The sequence below is a fragment of the Amblyraja radiata genome, chromosome 31, assembly GCF_010909765.2.
Source record: "Amblyraja radiata isolate CabotCenter1 chromosome 31, sAmbRad1.1.pri, whole genome shotgun sequence".
NCBI lineage: Eukaryota > Metazoa > Chordata > Chondrichthyes > Rajiformes > Rajidae > Amblyraja > Amblyraja radiata.
Genome location: NC_045986.1, coordinates 23,517,235 through 23,534,341, shown reverse-complemented (window position 1 = coordinate 23,534,341; position 17,107 = coordinate 23,517,235). Strand labels below are relative to the sequence as shown.

Sequence of the window (17,107 nt, the reverse complement as noted above, 5' to 3'; positions counted from 1 at the left end):
GAAGTGTGCTTCAAAAACGTAATGGTTGATGGGAAGAAGCTGTTCTTGTAGCTGGAAGCAACAGTACTCAGGCTCCTGTATCTTCCCAATGGGAGCCGTGAGAACAAGAGAACATGGCCATGGTGATGTGGGACTGATGATATTGGTTGCTCTTTGGGCAGATTTCTTTGATGGTGGGAAGGTCAGTACCCGTGATGGGCTGGGCAATGTCCACCACTTTCTTCAGCTTCCTTTGTCCTTGAGTATTTGATAAGCTCTGCCGTTCTCTTTCTATTTGATAGTGTGTGCTAGTAGTGCATGGCTTTAAAGCTCTATCTAGCATTGGTTTTGGTGCTTCACGGGCTCAGCCCATACTGGTTCTCCATGCCGAAGTGGATGTCCATTGTATATTGGTAGAAGAAGCAAGGCAATGCATTGTACTCTGTGTATTGGTATGAACTGCACCCACTATAGTCTCTGGAAGCAGTCTAAATGGACCAGCTGAATACATGTGGTGGTTTGAGCCTCTTGACCATGTTGGCCATAACAAAGCCAAATGCATTCTATTTTTTTTCTATTTTTTTCTTTCCATTTTAAAGCATCTTCGGTTTCCTCCCACACTCCAAAGACATACAGATATGTAGGTAAATTGGCATGGTAAATGTAAAAATTGTCCTTAGTGTGTAGGATAGTGTTTATATGCAGAGATCGCTGGTCGGCGCGGACCCGGTGGGCCAAAGGGCCTGTTTCCGCGCTGTATCTCTAAACTAAACTAAACTAAACTACTCACCATCACCAATGAGTCAAAAGATTGTGATCTCAAGACTGACCTTGGTGAGTGGTCTGGGACGATGTGGCATTAATTTCTCCTGAACCCATGCCTATTTCCTTCGCTCCATAGATGCTGCCTCACCCACTGAGTCTCTCCAGTATTTTTGTCTACCTTTCAATATAAATGACAGTTCACTCTGCAGACCAACCTTGCTTTAAGAAATTCCATTCCCAGATTTATATGAGAAGGCCTTGGGCTCAGTGGTTTTTAAGAATGGTGGTGGCAGCGTTCAGATTTACAGTCTGCCAGTGATTGTTAAATTCATTTGCAGAGGCTGGGGGAAGGGTGCACTGCACTGATTCTGTGCAAAGATATTTCCCACGGAATTGCACACACACTGAACGAAAGTCCCAGCAGATTTCACTCAAATTTCTCAGAAGTTCCCATTGTCATTGACCCTGTCCGTGGGTTATCTGCAGCAAATGTATTCCATTTGCCTCGTGGGTGTGAGACACAAAGGGAAATAGAATGCGGCAACCATGGGCTAGTGCCGGGAAGTATCAACTCCGAGCATCGTTTACAAAAGCTTGGGCCCGTGTGCTGCTCTGCCCTTGAAAATGCATCTGGCAGTTCTGCACACTGCACACAGTATACCAGCTTTGCTGACTTACGCAGAACATGTTTCAAACGTCCTTTTAAAAGCATAAAACCTCTCAGTAACTGAAGACGTAGTTTCAGAGAATGCAGCTGTTTGTGTTGGGGGGGAAAAGGCAAATTCTGCAGATCTTGCCGTTACCAGTGGCCCAGTGATGTCTCATCCAAGCCTTGCATTACACCCAAGTGCTGGAGGGACTCAGCGGGTCAGGCAGCATACGAGGATGGAATGGACGGACGGCATTTTGGTTGTGGACCTTTCTTCGGATTGGAGTCTTAAGAATCAGAAGAAGGGTTCTGTCCTGAAACATTATGTTTGTTCCCTCCACAGATGACCCACTCAGTTCCTCCAGCGCTTGGTGTTTTGCACAAGATTCCAGCATCAACATCAGCTGTTTCTTGTGTCTCCTAGACAGAAAAGATCCTATTCTCCTCCTTTGTATACAATGTGACATTTTTTCGCCTTCCATCACAGTGAGGAATGTGGAGGAGTCACTGTGGTGGATGTTTATGTTAAAATGTATTTTGTGTGTGTTCAGTTGCTTTTTATTTGTATGACTGACTTGGCAAATGAAATTCGTCGTATGTTGTGAAACATACTTGGCTAGTAAAGCATTATTTTGATTGTGATTGTGATTTGGTGGAATTTTTACATCCTGAGGCTGAAAGCAGCAATGCAACCCTTCTGCAGGGGGTTGAACGCACAAATCCAGGCTGATATTCTGGTGCAAACCAAGGAGACATCAGAAAGGGGTTATTTTGGGCGACTGTTTCAACTAAAGCCCTGCCTGCTAACTCAGGTGTTTGTGGAAAGCTTCACACTTCCAAGATAGAGCAGAAATCCTGTGACCTACCCGATATTTATCGCCTCAATCTTCATCACTAATATAAATAATGTGACCTTTGATGCAGTGCTGTTTGTGGGACCTTGGTGTGCACATATAGGCTGTTGCTTTTCTTGCACGATAACATGTTTACCCTACAGAAAGATACTTTATTGGCTGCGAAACACTTTGCCGTTCCTCGCTAACATTTAACCTATAAACTGCGCACTCAGAGATGATTTCATAAGAACCATCTTGGTGCACAATAGAAATAAACAGCATACATTTCCTTTGCACATTTCATGTCCCCAGAATATCCCAAGGTCTTTTGCAGCCAACAAAAACTTTTGAAGCAAAAAAAACAAACAGCTGGAAGTACTCAGTGGAGGCGAAGGAATGTTTAACATTTAAGGTCGAAAAGCTGCATCAGGACTCAGACGATAGGCGGCATTTAGAATTGAGAGGGAGGGGTGTGGCAGAAGCTGGTCAGTGATGGGTGGAACCAGTTAAGGAGGGGTGATGGACTGAGGGAGTGCTGGAAGTAAAGATGGTGGAGAACACATGTACTAAGCAAGGACATAATGACTTGGTAACGAGCGTTGATGAGAATGATGTTGAAGTGCAGTAGAAACAACAGAAGGAGATCATAAGGTCATAAGCGATAGGAACAGAATTAGGCCATTCGGCCCATCAAGTCCCCGCCACCATTCAATCATGGCTGATCTATCTCTCCCTCCTAACCCCATTCTCCCGCCTTCTTCCCATGACCCCTGACACCCGTCTGGTGTCACAGACCTCTGGTCCTAGACTCTCCCACTAGTGGAAACATCCTCTCCACATCCACTCTACGAGAGAGATTCACAGAGCAGGAAGGAACTTCGGTGGTGGCGCGACTCACCTGTTGCAGCGGCCCCCACAGCCTGTCTGTTCATTTTTTAAATTTTTTGTCTAGTTAAATGTAGTTGTTCGTGTTTTTTAATAGTGTTTTTAACTGTGTATATGTGGGGGGGGGCGGGGGAAACTTAAAAAAAATCTCTTCCCTGCACGGGAGACCTGACCTTTTTCCTGCCGGGTGTCCGTTGTCGTTGGGGCCTAGCACCGTGGAGTGGCCTCCAGCCGGAACGACCTAGGGGCTCCAGTCACGGAGCTGCGGACTCACCATCGTGGGTCTGGCCGGCCTCGGAGCATGGGGAGCGGTGGTGATTCGCTGCTGCGGCCCGACCCCGGAGTTCCAGCAACGCAGCTTCTGTGGACTGTGATATCGGGAGCTCGCGGGTCCGGGTGAGAGACCGCTTTTCGGAGCTCCCGCAACGCAACTTCTCCAGCCCGTGTCGCGGGGTTGGAACGACCCGGAGCGGGGCCGTACATCGCCCGGAGCGGCTTTAATGGCCGCGGGACATTCCAGCGCCCGCCGGGGGCTCCAACTTCGTGACTTTTAGACCGGGAGCGGGGCTGTACATCGCCCGGCGCGGCCTAAAATGGCCGTGGGACTTACCATCGCCCGCCTGGGGCTTCAACATCGGGAGGAAAATGGAGAGCAGGGGAGAGAAAATACTTTGCCTTCCATCACAGTGAGGAGGAGGTTCACTGTGATGGATGTTTCTGTAAATTGAATTGTGTGTATGTCTGTAGGAAATTGTCTTTGTTTGTATGGCTGTGGAAACGGAGTTTCGTTTGAGCCTCACTGAGATTCAAATGACATGTAATAAATATTGTATATTGTATTGTATTGTAAGGAACTGCAGATGCTGGTTTAATCTGAAGATAGACACAAAAAGTAGGAGTAACACAGCGGGACAGGCAGCAAGAGGGGCCTCAACCCGAAGCACCACCCATTCCTTCTCTCCAGAGATGCTGCCTGTCCCGCTGAGTTACTCCAGCTTTTTTTGGTCTATCTTCAAAGTGGGAATGCCTGGAGGAGACTTTGCTGTGGAAGAGCAGAATGGAGATATAAGTGACTGCAGGTGCCGGAAAGTGGAACAAAAACTTCCAGCAGTTTGTTATTTGCTCCAGATTCCAGCACCTGCAGTCTCCTGTGACTCCAAATAGTTTTGAAGTGCGGACACTGTTATTTTACAGGAAACAACATATAGCCAGTAAGATTCCTCAAAGCAGTGAGGCAAATAACTGGATCATTAACTTTTGGGAATTCTTTTGAAACAGGAATGTGGCTTGGGACACTTCACTTGACTTTGCTGTGTCATGGGATCTTCACTGTCCAACTGAACAGGAAGATGAGGTGTCAGTTATAACATTTTGTTTTAACACATGGTACCTCTAAAGCTTGAGAAAGAACTGCAGATGCTAGTAAAATCGAAGGTAGACACAAAATGCTGGAGAAACTCAGCGGGTGAGGTATGGAGAGAAGGAGTTGGCGACGTTTCGGGTCGAGACCCTTCTTCAGACTGATGTCAGGGGAGGGGGTAGGACAGAGAAAAAAAGTGGGCGGAGACAGTGGGACTAGTGGGAGGAAGGGGGAGGGGAACGAGAGAGAGAGAGAGAGCAAGCCCTTGATGTTGGTTCGATGGTAGTCAGGATACATGTGAACTTAGTTTTACTGGAATGTAGAAACAAAGAACAGCAGATGCCGGTTTTCACCAAAGATAGACACAAAGTGCTGGAGTCAGTGGGTCAGGCAGCATCTCTGGAGAAAAAGGATGTGTGACGTTTCAGGTCGGGACCCTTCTTCAGACTCAGAAGGGTCCCGACCCAAAACGCCACCCATTCTTTATCTCTGGAGATGCTGGTTACTCCAGCACTTTATGTCTATCTTTGGTTTAACTGGACTCGGGTCAGTAACATTTGGCCGGTTCCACCTCCTGTCTGTATATAAATTGATATGAATCACAGTTATAGTGGCACAGAGGGTGGCATTTCAGCCCACTGAGTCTGTCGCAAGTGCAAGGGCCAGAAAGAAAGAGAGAACCAGTTTTCACAGAATTTCAAAGTGCTTCATAACTAGTGGGGCAGCTTTTGAAGGGGAGTCACACTGCAAAGCAGGAACTGCAGCAGCCAAATTTCCAACAGCAAGGTTTCATAAATAGCTGTGTGATTATGAGCAGATAATCCGCTCTGGTTATATGATGGAAAAATAAATATTACTGCGGACACCATGGAGATCTCTACTGCTCCTCTTGGAACCCGTTGCACGGGATCATTTCCATCCTCCTGTGAGGGCAGGTGGAGCCGCTGTTAAAGGTCTCATTCACAACACAAGCACCTCCATCCGTCATCATTGCTGCATGAATCCATCGGTCTTAAGTATTTTGTATAAATATGCAGAACAGGCCTTGAACCCACATCCTTCTGACTCGGAGTCAAGAGATTTGGCAGCAGAACGAATGTTTATTCTGAATAGCTACATGGATCCTTTGCCAGAAGGATATGGGCCCAAGGCAGAATGCCTCAGCAAGGTACCAAAGCTTATAGGAAGCGGGGAGGAGGGGGAAATGGAAGGAATACTGGCATGATGATAGCCGGCTTTACAATTCAAAGGGACGTTCTTTACAGACATGTGTAGGAAGGAACTGCAGATGCTGGTTTAAATCGAAGATAGACACAACATGCTGGAGTAACTCAGCGGGACAGGCAGCATCTCTGGAGAGAAGGAATGGGTGAGACCCTTAACGTCACCCATTCCTTCTCTCCGGAGCTGCTGCCTGTTCCGCTGAGTTACTCCAGCATTTTGATTCTCCCCTCTTTACAGACATTATCAGGCATAACACTTGACTGCAGAAGCGGAAGGAGATTATGTTCAAGCAGCATTTCCAACGCAGAAGCAGCCAAATGAACAAAACTCTGTGTTTCTGTTATTCCCTCAGTGAAGCAGCCCAGAATTTACAATTTCCTACTGAGGTAAAGGAGTGTGCGCCTTTAAAAAAAAAAAGAGAGTAAATGAATTATGAAACACAGGCTCCATCACACAGTCAGTCACCCTGAGCGCAGCGTAATAAATTCCCCAGAGAGAGAGAGAGACTGCCATCTGTTAGCCTGTCATTTTCCATAACGCCATGTGGCATTTTTCCAGACAGTCTCACGCAATGTTCTCGTCTGCCTTCTCTGACCTGGCACAGTAGGGCCACAGGAGAAAAGGAGCTTGCAGCAAAATGACTGACTAATCATTTCCTGCTGCTCCCACCAGGAGTGCGGGATTAGAGGTAGGAAAGCTTGCCGTGTCGGCAGTCTTCCCTTGCAGGTGGCAAAAAGCAACATTTTTCAAAAGCAAACGTACGATACGCACACATACACATGGGCCACGCTCGGATAAATGCGTGTACATTGTACACAACAGCACGTTGAGGCCATTTGCTGCAAGACACAGTCCATGTCATCATTACGGCTGAACAGATACAGCGGGGGCAAAGTCCTGACGGACCATTAATCAACAACAGAAAGTTACTCCGGCAGAATAGAGCACAATGCCACAGAGTCTTTTCCTCACAGGCACCTAATGCTGGAGTGTGGTGTGTGTTGAAAAGAAAGGTTTCTGGAGATTTTTAAATGCAGTTAAAGATGCAGCTGAGTGGAGGAGATTTTGTAACATTTATTCTCGAGCCATGAGCACCAATGGCAAGGTCAGAATTCAATGCACTACTTTAGTTATAGAGTCAAACAGCGTGACAACAGGCCCTTCAGCCCAATTATCCCACAACGGCCAACATGTCCCAACTACATTAGTCCCACCTGCCTGCATTTGGCCCGTATCCCTCTAAACTACTCTCTGAAGACCTCTCCTGGTCCGAGAACACTGATGCAATTATAAAGAAAGCACATTAGTGCCTCTACTGCCTGAGAAGATTACGGAGAGTCGGTATGTCAAGGAGGACTCTCTCGAACTTCTACAGGTGCACAGTAGAGAGCATGCTGACTGGTTGCATCGTGGCTTGGTTCGGCAACTTGTGTGCCCAGGAGCGTAAAAGACTGCAAAAAGTTGTAAACACTGCCCCGTCCATCATCGGCTCTGACCTCCCTACCATCGAGGCGATCTATCGCAGTCGCTGCCTCAAAAAGGTTGCCAGCATCATCAAAGATCCACACCATCCTGGCCACTCACTCATCTCCCCACTGCCTTCAGGTAGAAGGTACAGGAGCCTGAAATCTGCAACATCCAGGTTCATGAATAGCTACTTCCCCACAGCCATCAGGCTATTAAACTCAACTCAAACAAAACTCTGAACATTAATAGCCCATTGCACTTTATCTGTTTATTCATGTGTGTATATATATATTCAATGGTATATGGTCACACTGATCTGTTCCGTATTTATTTATGCCTACTATATTCTGTTGTGCTGAAGCAAAGCAAGAATTTCATTGTCCTATCTGGGACACATGAGAATAAACTCTCTTGAATCTTGAATCTTGAAACCTGTCCTATCCATGCAACTGTCTAATTGTTTCTTTAACATTGTGATGGTCCCTGCCTCAACTACCTCCTCTGGCAGTTCGTTCCATTAACCCACAACCTTTTGTGTGAAAAAGTTAACCCTCAGATTCCTATTAAATCTTTTCCCTTTCACCTTAAACCTATCTCCTCTGGTCCTCAATTCCCCAACTCTGGGCAAGAGATTCTGTGCGTCCACCCGGTCTATTCCTCTCATGATTTCATAGTCTGAAGAAGGGTTTCGTCCCGAAACGTCGCCTATTTCCTTCGCTCCATAGATGCTGCTGCACCCGCTGAGTTTCCCCAGCAATTGTGTGTACCTATGATTTCATACACCTCTGTAAGATCACCCCTACACCTCTATATGATCACTCTCTGGGGAGGTGGTGGCAGTGGTTGTATTTGAAACAATTTGCTGGTCAACTTCAGGTCAACAGACATTACGCAGGTCGATAATGGATGGGACCCATAGATTTTCTATACTATTGAACCACCTAGGTTTTTACAACAATGTCGAGCTTCACGATCATCAATACATTCTCTGGATCATTAGTCTTGATCTCTGGATTGCTGACCAAGTGACTTGAATCATATCTGGAAACCTTCATAGTTAGTTGACCAAGAAAGCTCATAGGTTCACAAGATATAGGAGCAGAATTAGGCCATCCGGCCCCTCGTCTACTCTACATTCAATCATGGCTGCTCTATCTTTCCCTCTCAACCCTATTCTCCTGCCTTCTCCCCATAACCGCTGACACCCGCACTAATCAAGAATCTATCAATCTCTGCCTTCAAAATATCCACAAACTTGGCCTCCACAGCCGTCTGTGGCAATGAATACCACAGATTCACGACCCTCTGACTTGTGGCTAAGGGGATCAGGGGGTATGGAGAAAGGCAGGTACGGGATACTGAGTTGGATGATCAGCCATGATCATATTGAATGGCGGTGCAGGCTCGAAGGGCCGAATGGCCTACTCCTGCATCTATTTCTATGTTTCTAAAGAAATTCTTCCTCATCTCCTTTCTAAAAGTATGTCTTTTTATTGTGAGGATATTACCTCTGGTCCTAGACTCTCCTAGATTGAAAGCTTTCAGCCTAATACACTATTTGCTGCATTCACAACCGTGACATTGGGGATTGGGGTTAAGAAGTTGGAATTTGGGAGAATAATGTGAGAAAAATATGCAAGAAAACGGTTTGATCCCACTATGGATTTTTTTTAAAATAGAATGATAATTAATAAATGTCAGCATGGCGCCACATATGAATCCAATCCTCATAGTTTGAATATACTTTCAACCCAAAATTGTCTGTAATTCAGCATTAATGGGAACATTTAACAAGAAAAGAGAAACTTGCGAATGGGTTCTACTGGATCGATAAAATAAAATAGTAAGATTAAACGAGAACTTACCAGTTTGAAGTTTGATCTGTATTTTATGAGGAGTTACGATGAGGGATTACGTGAAGAACCCGCTCAGTGCGCAGGCGCGGCATACTTCCAAGCAGCGGTGTGGAATCACAGATAGACACAGTTATTTGAAGTAAACATAGTAAAGATAAGGAGACATCAATTTATTAGTTTGATCCATATAATGAGGGTGGGAGCGGAGGGCACGTAATCCCTCATCGTAACTCCTCATAAAATACAGATCAAACTTCAAACTGGTAAGTTCTCATTTAATCTTACTATTTTACTTCGGAGTCACGTGAGTGACTACGTGAAGATTTCAAAGCTCTGTGATTTCAAACCGTGTAACAGTTTCATTTCACTCACTGCCGAAGTTCTTGAGGGAGGAAGTGTTATCGTAATCAACCAATGAGTCTATTTGTAGAAAAACACAATGGTATTTTTTAAACAATAACAACAAAGAATTAAGTTGCTCCCCTGGGCTTAAATTAAATATTTGCAGTTCGTAAATCTTTACTGCAAATAAACCAGGTTTTGCCAACGGCTTATTATAAAATTTCTGAACGGTCTTTCCCCCCCCCACCATCCTGCTGTAGCCAGGATGTGGTCTATAGGCATGTCCATTCTTTAGCCGTCGACATGGATGCTGTCCTGGTGGAATAAAATTTGTACATGTTAGTGTTTATCCCAGCAGTTTCTAGCACCTGCTTGAGCCATCTCGCAATGGTTTGGCTCGTCACCCGACCATAAGGTTTTTGTGACTGACCCACAAGGCTTTTCATCTCCCTCGAATATTTTGGTTGTGTCTATGTAGGATAGTAGGTGGGTCATGGCACATAACCGTGGTTCTGGTGGGTAAGCCACGACTGGATTAGGTGTTCCTGGGCTGCTCTGTTTGATCAGTCGCTGGATAACGACAGATCTGGTCTGGAGCTGTGATCATGTTGTCCAGTCGCAATAGGTGTAGTGACTGGACCCTCTGAGCGGATACAAGTGCCATCAACATGAGCGTCTTTAGTGTAGCTTGCTCGAGGCCGGGGGATCTGGCTGGTGGCCATTCCCTGAGATATGTCAGGACCACACTGATATCCCAAATATGGGTATACCTGGGGTTAGGGCTTGATATTGTAAATGCCCTTCATCAGTTTTACCACCAGTGGATGGGATCCCATCGCCTGTTGTCCTGGCGCTGGTTTGAGATAAGCAGAAAGAGCACTCTGCGCTGTGTTGATGGCACTGTAGCTGATCCCTACATCGTGGTGTAGATAGGCCAGGAACTCCAGTATGTTGGTGGCTGTAGCTGTTGCGTATGTTGTCCCTTTTCCTGGCAGTACTTCTCCCTTTTTTGATGCTGGTTAAGTACTGCCTCTTGGTGGATGTTCGAAGGGATGCCAACATGGTGATGGTTTGTTTGGACAATCCCAGTTCCAGGTAAGGTCTGTTCAAACTTGCAACCCAGGCGTTTAATTTTCTCATGGCATGGGTGTTTAGCTTACCTGGTAGGTAAGTAGCTGATAGCCAAATATGTCTTTCGACACACCATTGCCAAATCATGTTGACCAATTTGTCGCATGATAATGATTTTATGCCACCCATATGGTTAATATAAGCCATCACCGTAGTATTTATCAATTTGTAACCGAACATGCAAGTGCTGCATATTAGATACATATGCTTTTCAACCATAAAAGGCGCCCAACATCTCTAGATAGTTAATGCCCAGTGTAAGTAGTAATGATGACTCTAGGTTAGTCCATCTACCACCTGTGCTGGATATGGAGTTAGTCGCTCCCCAGCCTTGAGCACTGGCATCTGTTTGAGTAACTAAAGTAGGGTTAGTGATAAAGATAGGGCTGAAACTATGCCAAACGTTTTCTGCCCACCACTGTAGCTCTGATATTGCTTTAGTGGGTAAGTTCATGACACGATCATAGTGACCTGTATGTCGTTTTATTGCCTGTCCCTTTGCTCTCTGTAAATTTTTTGATAGTGCAAAGGTCCGAATTGTGTAGCCGGAAATGCTGCTACCATTTCCCCAATTACTCTTGCTACTTGTCGAATAGTTGGTCGCTCGTTGACCATTAAATTGTTGCATGATTGTGCTAATTCAACCATTTTTGCCTTTGGCAAGGTAACAGTCATCTGGACTGAGTTAATTGTGAAGCCCAGGTAGTCCATGATAGTGGATGGCTTCAACTTAGATTTATCTGGATGTAGGACGAACCCCAGAGTTTCGAGGAGCTGTTTTGTAGCTGATACTGCTGCCACAGCCAATTCCATCATTTTCCCTACTATCAGAATATCATCCAGATATGCCATGACAATATGTTTTTGTTTTCTTAGTATTGCCATGGCTGGGTTCAATATTTTGGTGAATAATCTTGGGGCTGAAGTTAGCCCATAGGGCAATGCTTTGTACCATCCAGATAAATTTTAGGTATCTGCGATGATCCTTGTATATGGGTACTAGATAGTAAGCATCTTTAAGATAAATGCTTGCCATGAAGTGTCCTTTGGAATTCAGTTGTTTGGCAGTAACATATGTCTCCATTTTGAAATGTATATACTTAACAAATTTGTTTAGTGATGTTAAGTCAATGATGATGCGACAGCCACCATATTTTTTGGTTTTAGTGAATATATTCGATACAAATTCCAAAGGTTCATGTTTGGTCTTTTCGATGACCCCCTTTGTGATAAGTCTCACCAGTTCAGCTTGTCCCTCATGTTTCTCTTTGACGGAGGGAGAAATACCCTTTGGGGCCATTGTTGAACTGGCGGCGTTTTTTCTGACATGAATTGTATTTTATATCCACTAATGCTGTTGAGTATATACTTGTCACTCGTGACCATACCCCATGCTTCTTTAAACAAGTGTAATCTCCCCCTGTTAATAAAGCACCCTTATTCTCTATATGCTGGTAGGGACCAGACCCACCTACCTCCATGGATATTGGCGATTCTGTTTCTTCATTTTCCTGAAGATTTTGTTCTGACGTGCTGGCGATGTTGGGGGGAGGCGCATTTTCCAGAGGGTCCGCTGCGGGCCCTGATCTAAAAAGATCTTTGGGGATAATGTGCGGACCCCAAGCGTTCACCAGTCCCATATTGCGGACGTCGACTGGTGGATGCCGTGGGGTGCTGCCGCTTGGGTATCGGAGGTCTTGGTTTGCTCGTCCCGGGGCCTGCCCTCATTAGGCCGAAGGTTTTTGATGCTTCCTGCATCTCCTTCAGTTTTTCATTGAAATCTTTCCCAAATAGCAGCGCGTCCGTCTCCGCAGCTGGGGCTTTACACAAGCCAGCAAATTTGGGATTGAGGGCAGGTCTTATGTTTCCCTCCGGAGATTGTTGATCTCAAATTGTGTGGTACACATTAATGCCAGCACATCCTGCTGGCAGGTATCCCTCTCCGTGGTCTCCACGGAACAAGCAAAGGCTGTGATGGCCGACGTCAGGAGCCTTAGGATCCGCTGTAGCTTGAGTTCTTGGGTCCGGATGTGTGACCCCACATGCCCCCAGATTTGGCTGTTGACACTTTTTACTTTGAGGCCTCACAGTTTTCTGGTGCTGTGTGTTGTTTCAGCATCTCAGCGAGCACCTTTTCCAGTAATGGTTTATTGGATAGATGGTTGATGCTGGCCGCCATTCTTGGTTCCAGCGGTGCTCCAGCCCATGGGGTTGCTACAAAGCGGTCCATCACACCCAACAGCTCTTCCTGTTCCTGCACCCCTGGCATACTCCCGAATTCGTCCGCCTGCCCCTGTTCCAGACCAGCCCAGCCCTGGTCACCAATGCTAGCCTCCAGTAATGAGGGAGCAGAGGGCAGTGTACAGAACACTGTGGAGGGGGTGCCTGACCTCCCTCCGCGAGAGCGCTCTTTCTGCGCATCTCGCTGGAGCTGCTCCAATAGCTGTTGGATGCAGCTCAGGCGGCTGTCTCTCCTCCATTTAGGTGGAGACATGTCCCCGTCCGACGAATCGGACGCCACCGGCCGGATGCCTGTTCGGATGGCTAGACATCCAGCCCGCAGTTCAGGCACTAGCGGGACTGGGCTCGGCGCGGTGATGGGGATAGCGGAGCGCCCGGTAATTGTTCCTACCGCCTTCTTCTGGAGCTTTTGTGCCTTGTAGAAGTGAGAGCGCCCCTCAAGCAGCGCATCTCGCAGGCACCTGCTCCGTGAGCCGCTCCAGCACTCAGGCGGCTCTCTCTCCCCCCGTGCGGGTGGAGAGACGTCCCGTTCGAAATCGGGAACACCTGCCGGATGCCTCTTCGGGTGGCTATGCATCCAGCCGCTGCTCAGGTGCTAGCGGGCTGGGCTCGGCACGGTGTCGGGGAATGGAGGAACACCGGGTCGCTCCTACCGCCTGTTGCTGCCCCCCTCCCCAACGGGAAACGTTCCTCCTTGAACGGGGGACAGTTTTGTTCCAGAGCCTTTTTCTCTGCCTGTAAAAAACACAAGCAGAAAAAGGCTCACCTGTAAACGAAACCCGACCTCAGGGTACTCACCTGACGGTCCGGTTCATTCTGTAGCGGGAGCGCCTAACTACCGTTGCAGCCGCTGTTGCACTGCTGGCGTAATGTCGCGCCTGCGCACTGAGCGGGTTCTTCACGTAGTCACGCACGTGACTCCGAAGTAAAATCACACTATTGAAGTGGGGGGAAGAACAGCAGCTTTTTTACTCTGCTGTTTGCCTGATATGTGCGTGTTTGATGCTGATGTAAAGTGCAACAATCTCACACACTGACAAACGTACGACTCACAAAAACCTGACCCAAAACCTGGAGATCCTCAGCAGGTTGAAAATATTCAAAAAACTGTGGCATCTTGCCTGTAGCTTATTTGCATAATTGAAGTTCCTCTGTGGCAGATTGCCTGGGATTGCCGTTCCCTGATAGATTGAACATGTAGAGTCCATGCTTCTGTTGTAGGCAGTGAAGATGGTAAAACTCGCTTTAGCCAGATCAAAGGTGTTTTATACTATGTCATGCTCAATGGATTACTTTACCGATAAGATAAAGCAGGGAAATAATAATAATAATAATAAATTTTATTTAATGGGCGCCTTTCAGACATCTCAAGGACACCTTACATAGTAATCGGAATAAAAACATATAATCGGAATATAACAAGTAATAAAGACATCACAGAGACACAAATTAAAAACAGAATTCAATCCAAAAACAGAAAATCAAAAACACAGTGTGAAGAGAGAGCAGCGGCAGCCAAAGCGCGCCAGCGTCCACTCTCTCTTCACGGCAGCCATCTTGGACACAGACCTACAGGACTACAATTAAACAAAAAAATCATCCCCCCACAGTGGATAGCACTGTGGAGGAAGGCACAATGTCCAGTCCCCACCCCATGTTCACCCCAAAGTCAGGCCTATTGAGGCCACCGCAATTGCCTCTACAGAGGCCCGATGTCCCTGGCCGTTCTCATCGGGTGGTCTTGCCCCGGCGTCGGGAGAGTCCTTTCGGCGGCTGGGCCACCTGGAACGACCGCTTCCTGGTTGGAGCCCGCGGCTGCCGAAGCCGACAAGGCCGCGCCGGTTTGGAGCTCCCAGGCTCCCGATGAAAAAGTCGGCGCCGCCTCTCCGCACTGCCGCCTCTCCACATGCCGCCTCTCCACACGCCGCCTCTCCGCTCCGCAGACCCGCAGCCCGGAGATGTTGCTCTCGGCGGTCCAGCTCGCCAGAGCTCCAGCGCGGCGACCCAGGCAAGGCGTCGCCCGCTCCACTCCGCTTCGCTCCAGCGCTCCAACGCTGTGCCGCCGCCGAGGTGCTGGGCGGTCCCTGCCAGGAAACGGCGCTCCAAGCCCGCTGGTAGGCCACGAGCAAAGATCTTATAAGATCTTTGGCCACGAGGACGGGTCGACGGGCAGCCCGGAGAAAAGGCTGCCACACCGACCAGGTAAGGACCTAGAAATAAAGTTTACACCTACCCCCCACATTAAAAAGACCATATCCCCTACAAACAAAAAACAGGACTCACTAAAAACTATTAAAAAAACGAATTTAAAACGGACGGCTGCTGGCTAGCAGCCGCTCACCAAGATGGCTCCTCTCTCTTTCATGAATGAATTCATCCAGGGTCATAATTCGTAAGTACTGGGAGCAGGACGAGGCCGTTTGGTCAATCAAGTCTACTCCATCATTCAATCGTGGCTGATCTATCTTAATTTAAGGGATTGGACATGCTAGAGGCAGGAAACATGTTCCCGGTGTTGGGGGAGTCCAGAACCAGGGGCCACAGTTTAAGAATAAGGGGTTGGTCATTTAGAACGGAGATGAGGAAAAACTTTTTCACCCAGAGAGTTGTGAATCTGTGGAATTCTCTGCCTCAGAAGGCAGTGGAGGCCAATTCTCTGGATGCTTTCAAGAGAGAGTTAGATAGATCTCTTCAAGATAGCGGAATGAAGAGCTATGGGGAGAAGGCAGGAACGGGGTACTGCTTGTGGATGATTAGCCATAATCACAGTGAATGGCGGTGCTGGCTCGAAGGGCCAAATAGCCCACTCCTGCACCTATTGTCTATTGTCCTTCTCAACGCTAAACTGCCTTCTCCCTATAACACCTGACACCATTACTAATCAAGAATCTTATCAGTCTCCACCTTCAATGATCCGTGCCAAACGCTTGCGAGAATGCTGATAGCGAGCTGTACATTCGGCTCCATTGGAGTCAGATTGAAAATATGGAGAGAAATTTAACCAGTTTCTCCTACTCTCATATAAATACAGCACCAGCGGTCAAAGCTGCAATAAGAAAGCAAACATCAAGGCAATCAGGCTTTGATTATGTAATGGTGACTCTGCAGTTAACACTGCATTGTTCATTGGTCAGCAAATGAAATACCTTGTGTTCAAAAGGGAACTGCAGATGCTGGAATATCGAAGGTACACAAAATTGCTGGGGAAACTCAGCGGGTGCAGCAGCATCTATGGAGCGAAGGAAATAACACAAAATTGCTGGGGAAACTCAGCGGGTGCAGCAGCATCTATGGAGCGAAGGAAATACACAAAATTGCTGGGGAAACTCAGCGGGTGCAGCAGCATCTATGGAGCGAAGGAAATAACACAAAATTGCTGGGGAAACTCAGCGGGTGCAGCAGCATCTATGGAGCGAAGGAAATACACAAAATTGCTGGGGAAACTCAGCGGGGCACAAAATTGCTGGGGAAACTCAGCGGGCACAAAATTGCTGGGGAAACTCAGCGGGCACAAAATTGCTGGGGAAACTCAGCGGGTCACAAAATTGCTGGGGAAACTCAGCGGGTAAGAAACTGAAGAAGGGTTTCGGCCCGAAACGTCGCCTATTTCCTTCGCTCCATAGATGCTGCTGCACCCGCTGAGTTTCCCCAGCAATTTTGTGTACCTAATGAAATACCTTTCTTTCCATACAGTTATCGAGCCATACATCACGGAGACAGGCCCGTCGGCCAACTTGTCCATGCCAAACAAGATGCCCTATTTGTCCCCTTTGCCTGCGTTTGGCCCATAATCCCTCTAAACCTTTCTGCACCTGCTCCATATCCCCTCTGAACCTTTCCTATTCACGTACCTGTTGTACCTTGCCTCTACTACTTCCTCTGGCAGCACGTTTCCTTTACCTACCACCCTCTGCGTGGGAAAGGTTGCCCTTCATATTTTCACTGCAGCTGCTGAGTTTATATATTTTGAATCTTCCTTTATTGATGGAGTTTCTCTTTGTATTATGTAATATAAACGACCTTCCTCTTGGGAGGAATACAAATGGACTGAAAGGCAAGCTTTTCCCAACAATCTGCCTGAAGTAAAGTTCCCAATTGTGAAGTACGATTGAACTGAGAGGCACAAGGTGAGTGAGGTATTGTCCATGTGTGTGCTTGCCTCTTTCTTATTTCAGGAGCAAGGACATTTAATTCAGTGGAACAACAAGTCCCAGGTTTGTGGGCCACAAAGTATTTTGTTGAATATACCAGTTCCTTCAAATTCAGAATTTCAAGTGGTTCTCATTGTTACTCAACCAATTCCACAATAGTTTAATTCTGTATGCTCTGGATTTTTCAATATGTCCACATGCAGAGTCAAGAGAAGAGAGTC

At 47.0% G+C, this 17,107-nt stretch overlaps 1 protein-coding gene across 4 annotated transcripts in view; it reads left to right on the top strand.

Moving 5' to 3' along the window:
- The window catches only part of morn1 (MORN repeat containing 1), a 168,235-nt gene that overhangs the window by 97,046 nt on the left and 54,082 nt on the right, over nt 1-17,107 (top strand). Inside the window, exon 12 of one of the 4 annotated variants that reach the window (XM_033048114.1) lies at nt 1,737-2,035. The exons of the other annotated variants lie outside the window; for them this stretch is intronic. Within the exon in view, the coding sequence (XP_032904005.1) occupies nt 1,737-1,963 (227 nt within the window). The 3' untranslated portion in view covers nt 1,964-2,035. Of the gene's footprint in view, nt 1-1,736; nt 2,036-17,107 lie in introns of those variants that run through there. 4 annotated transcript variants of the gene reach the window in all.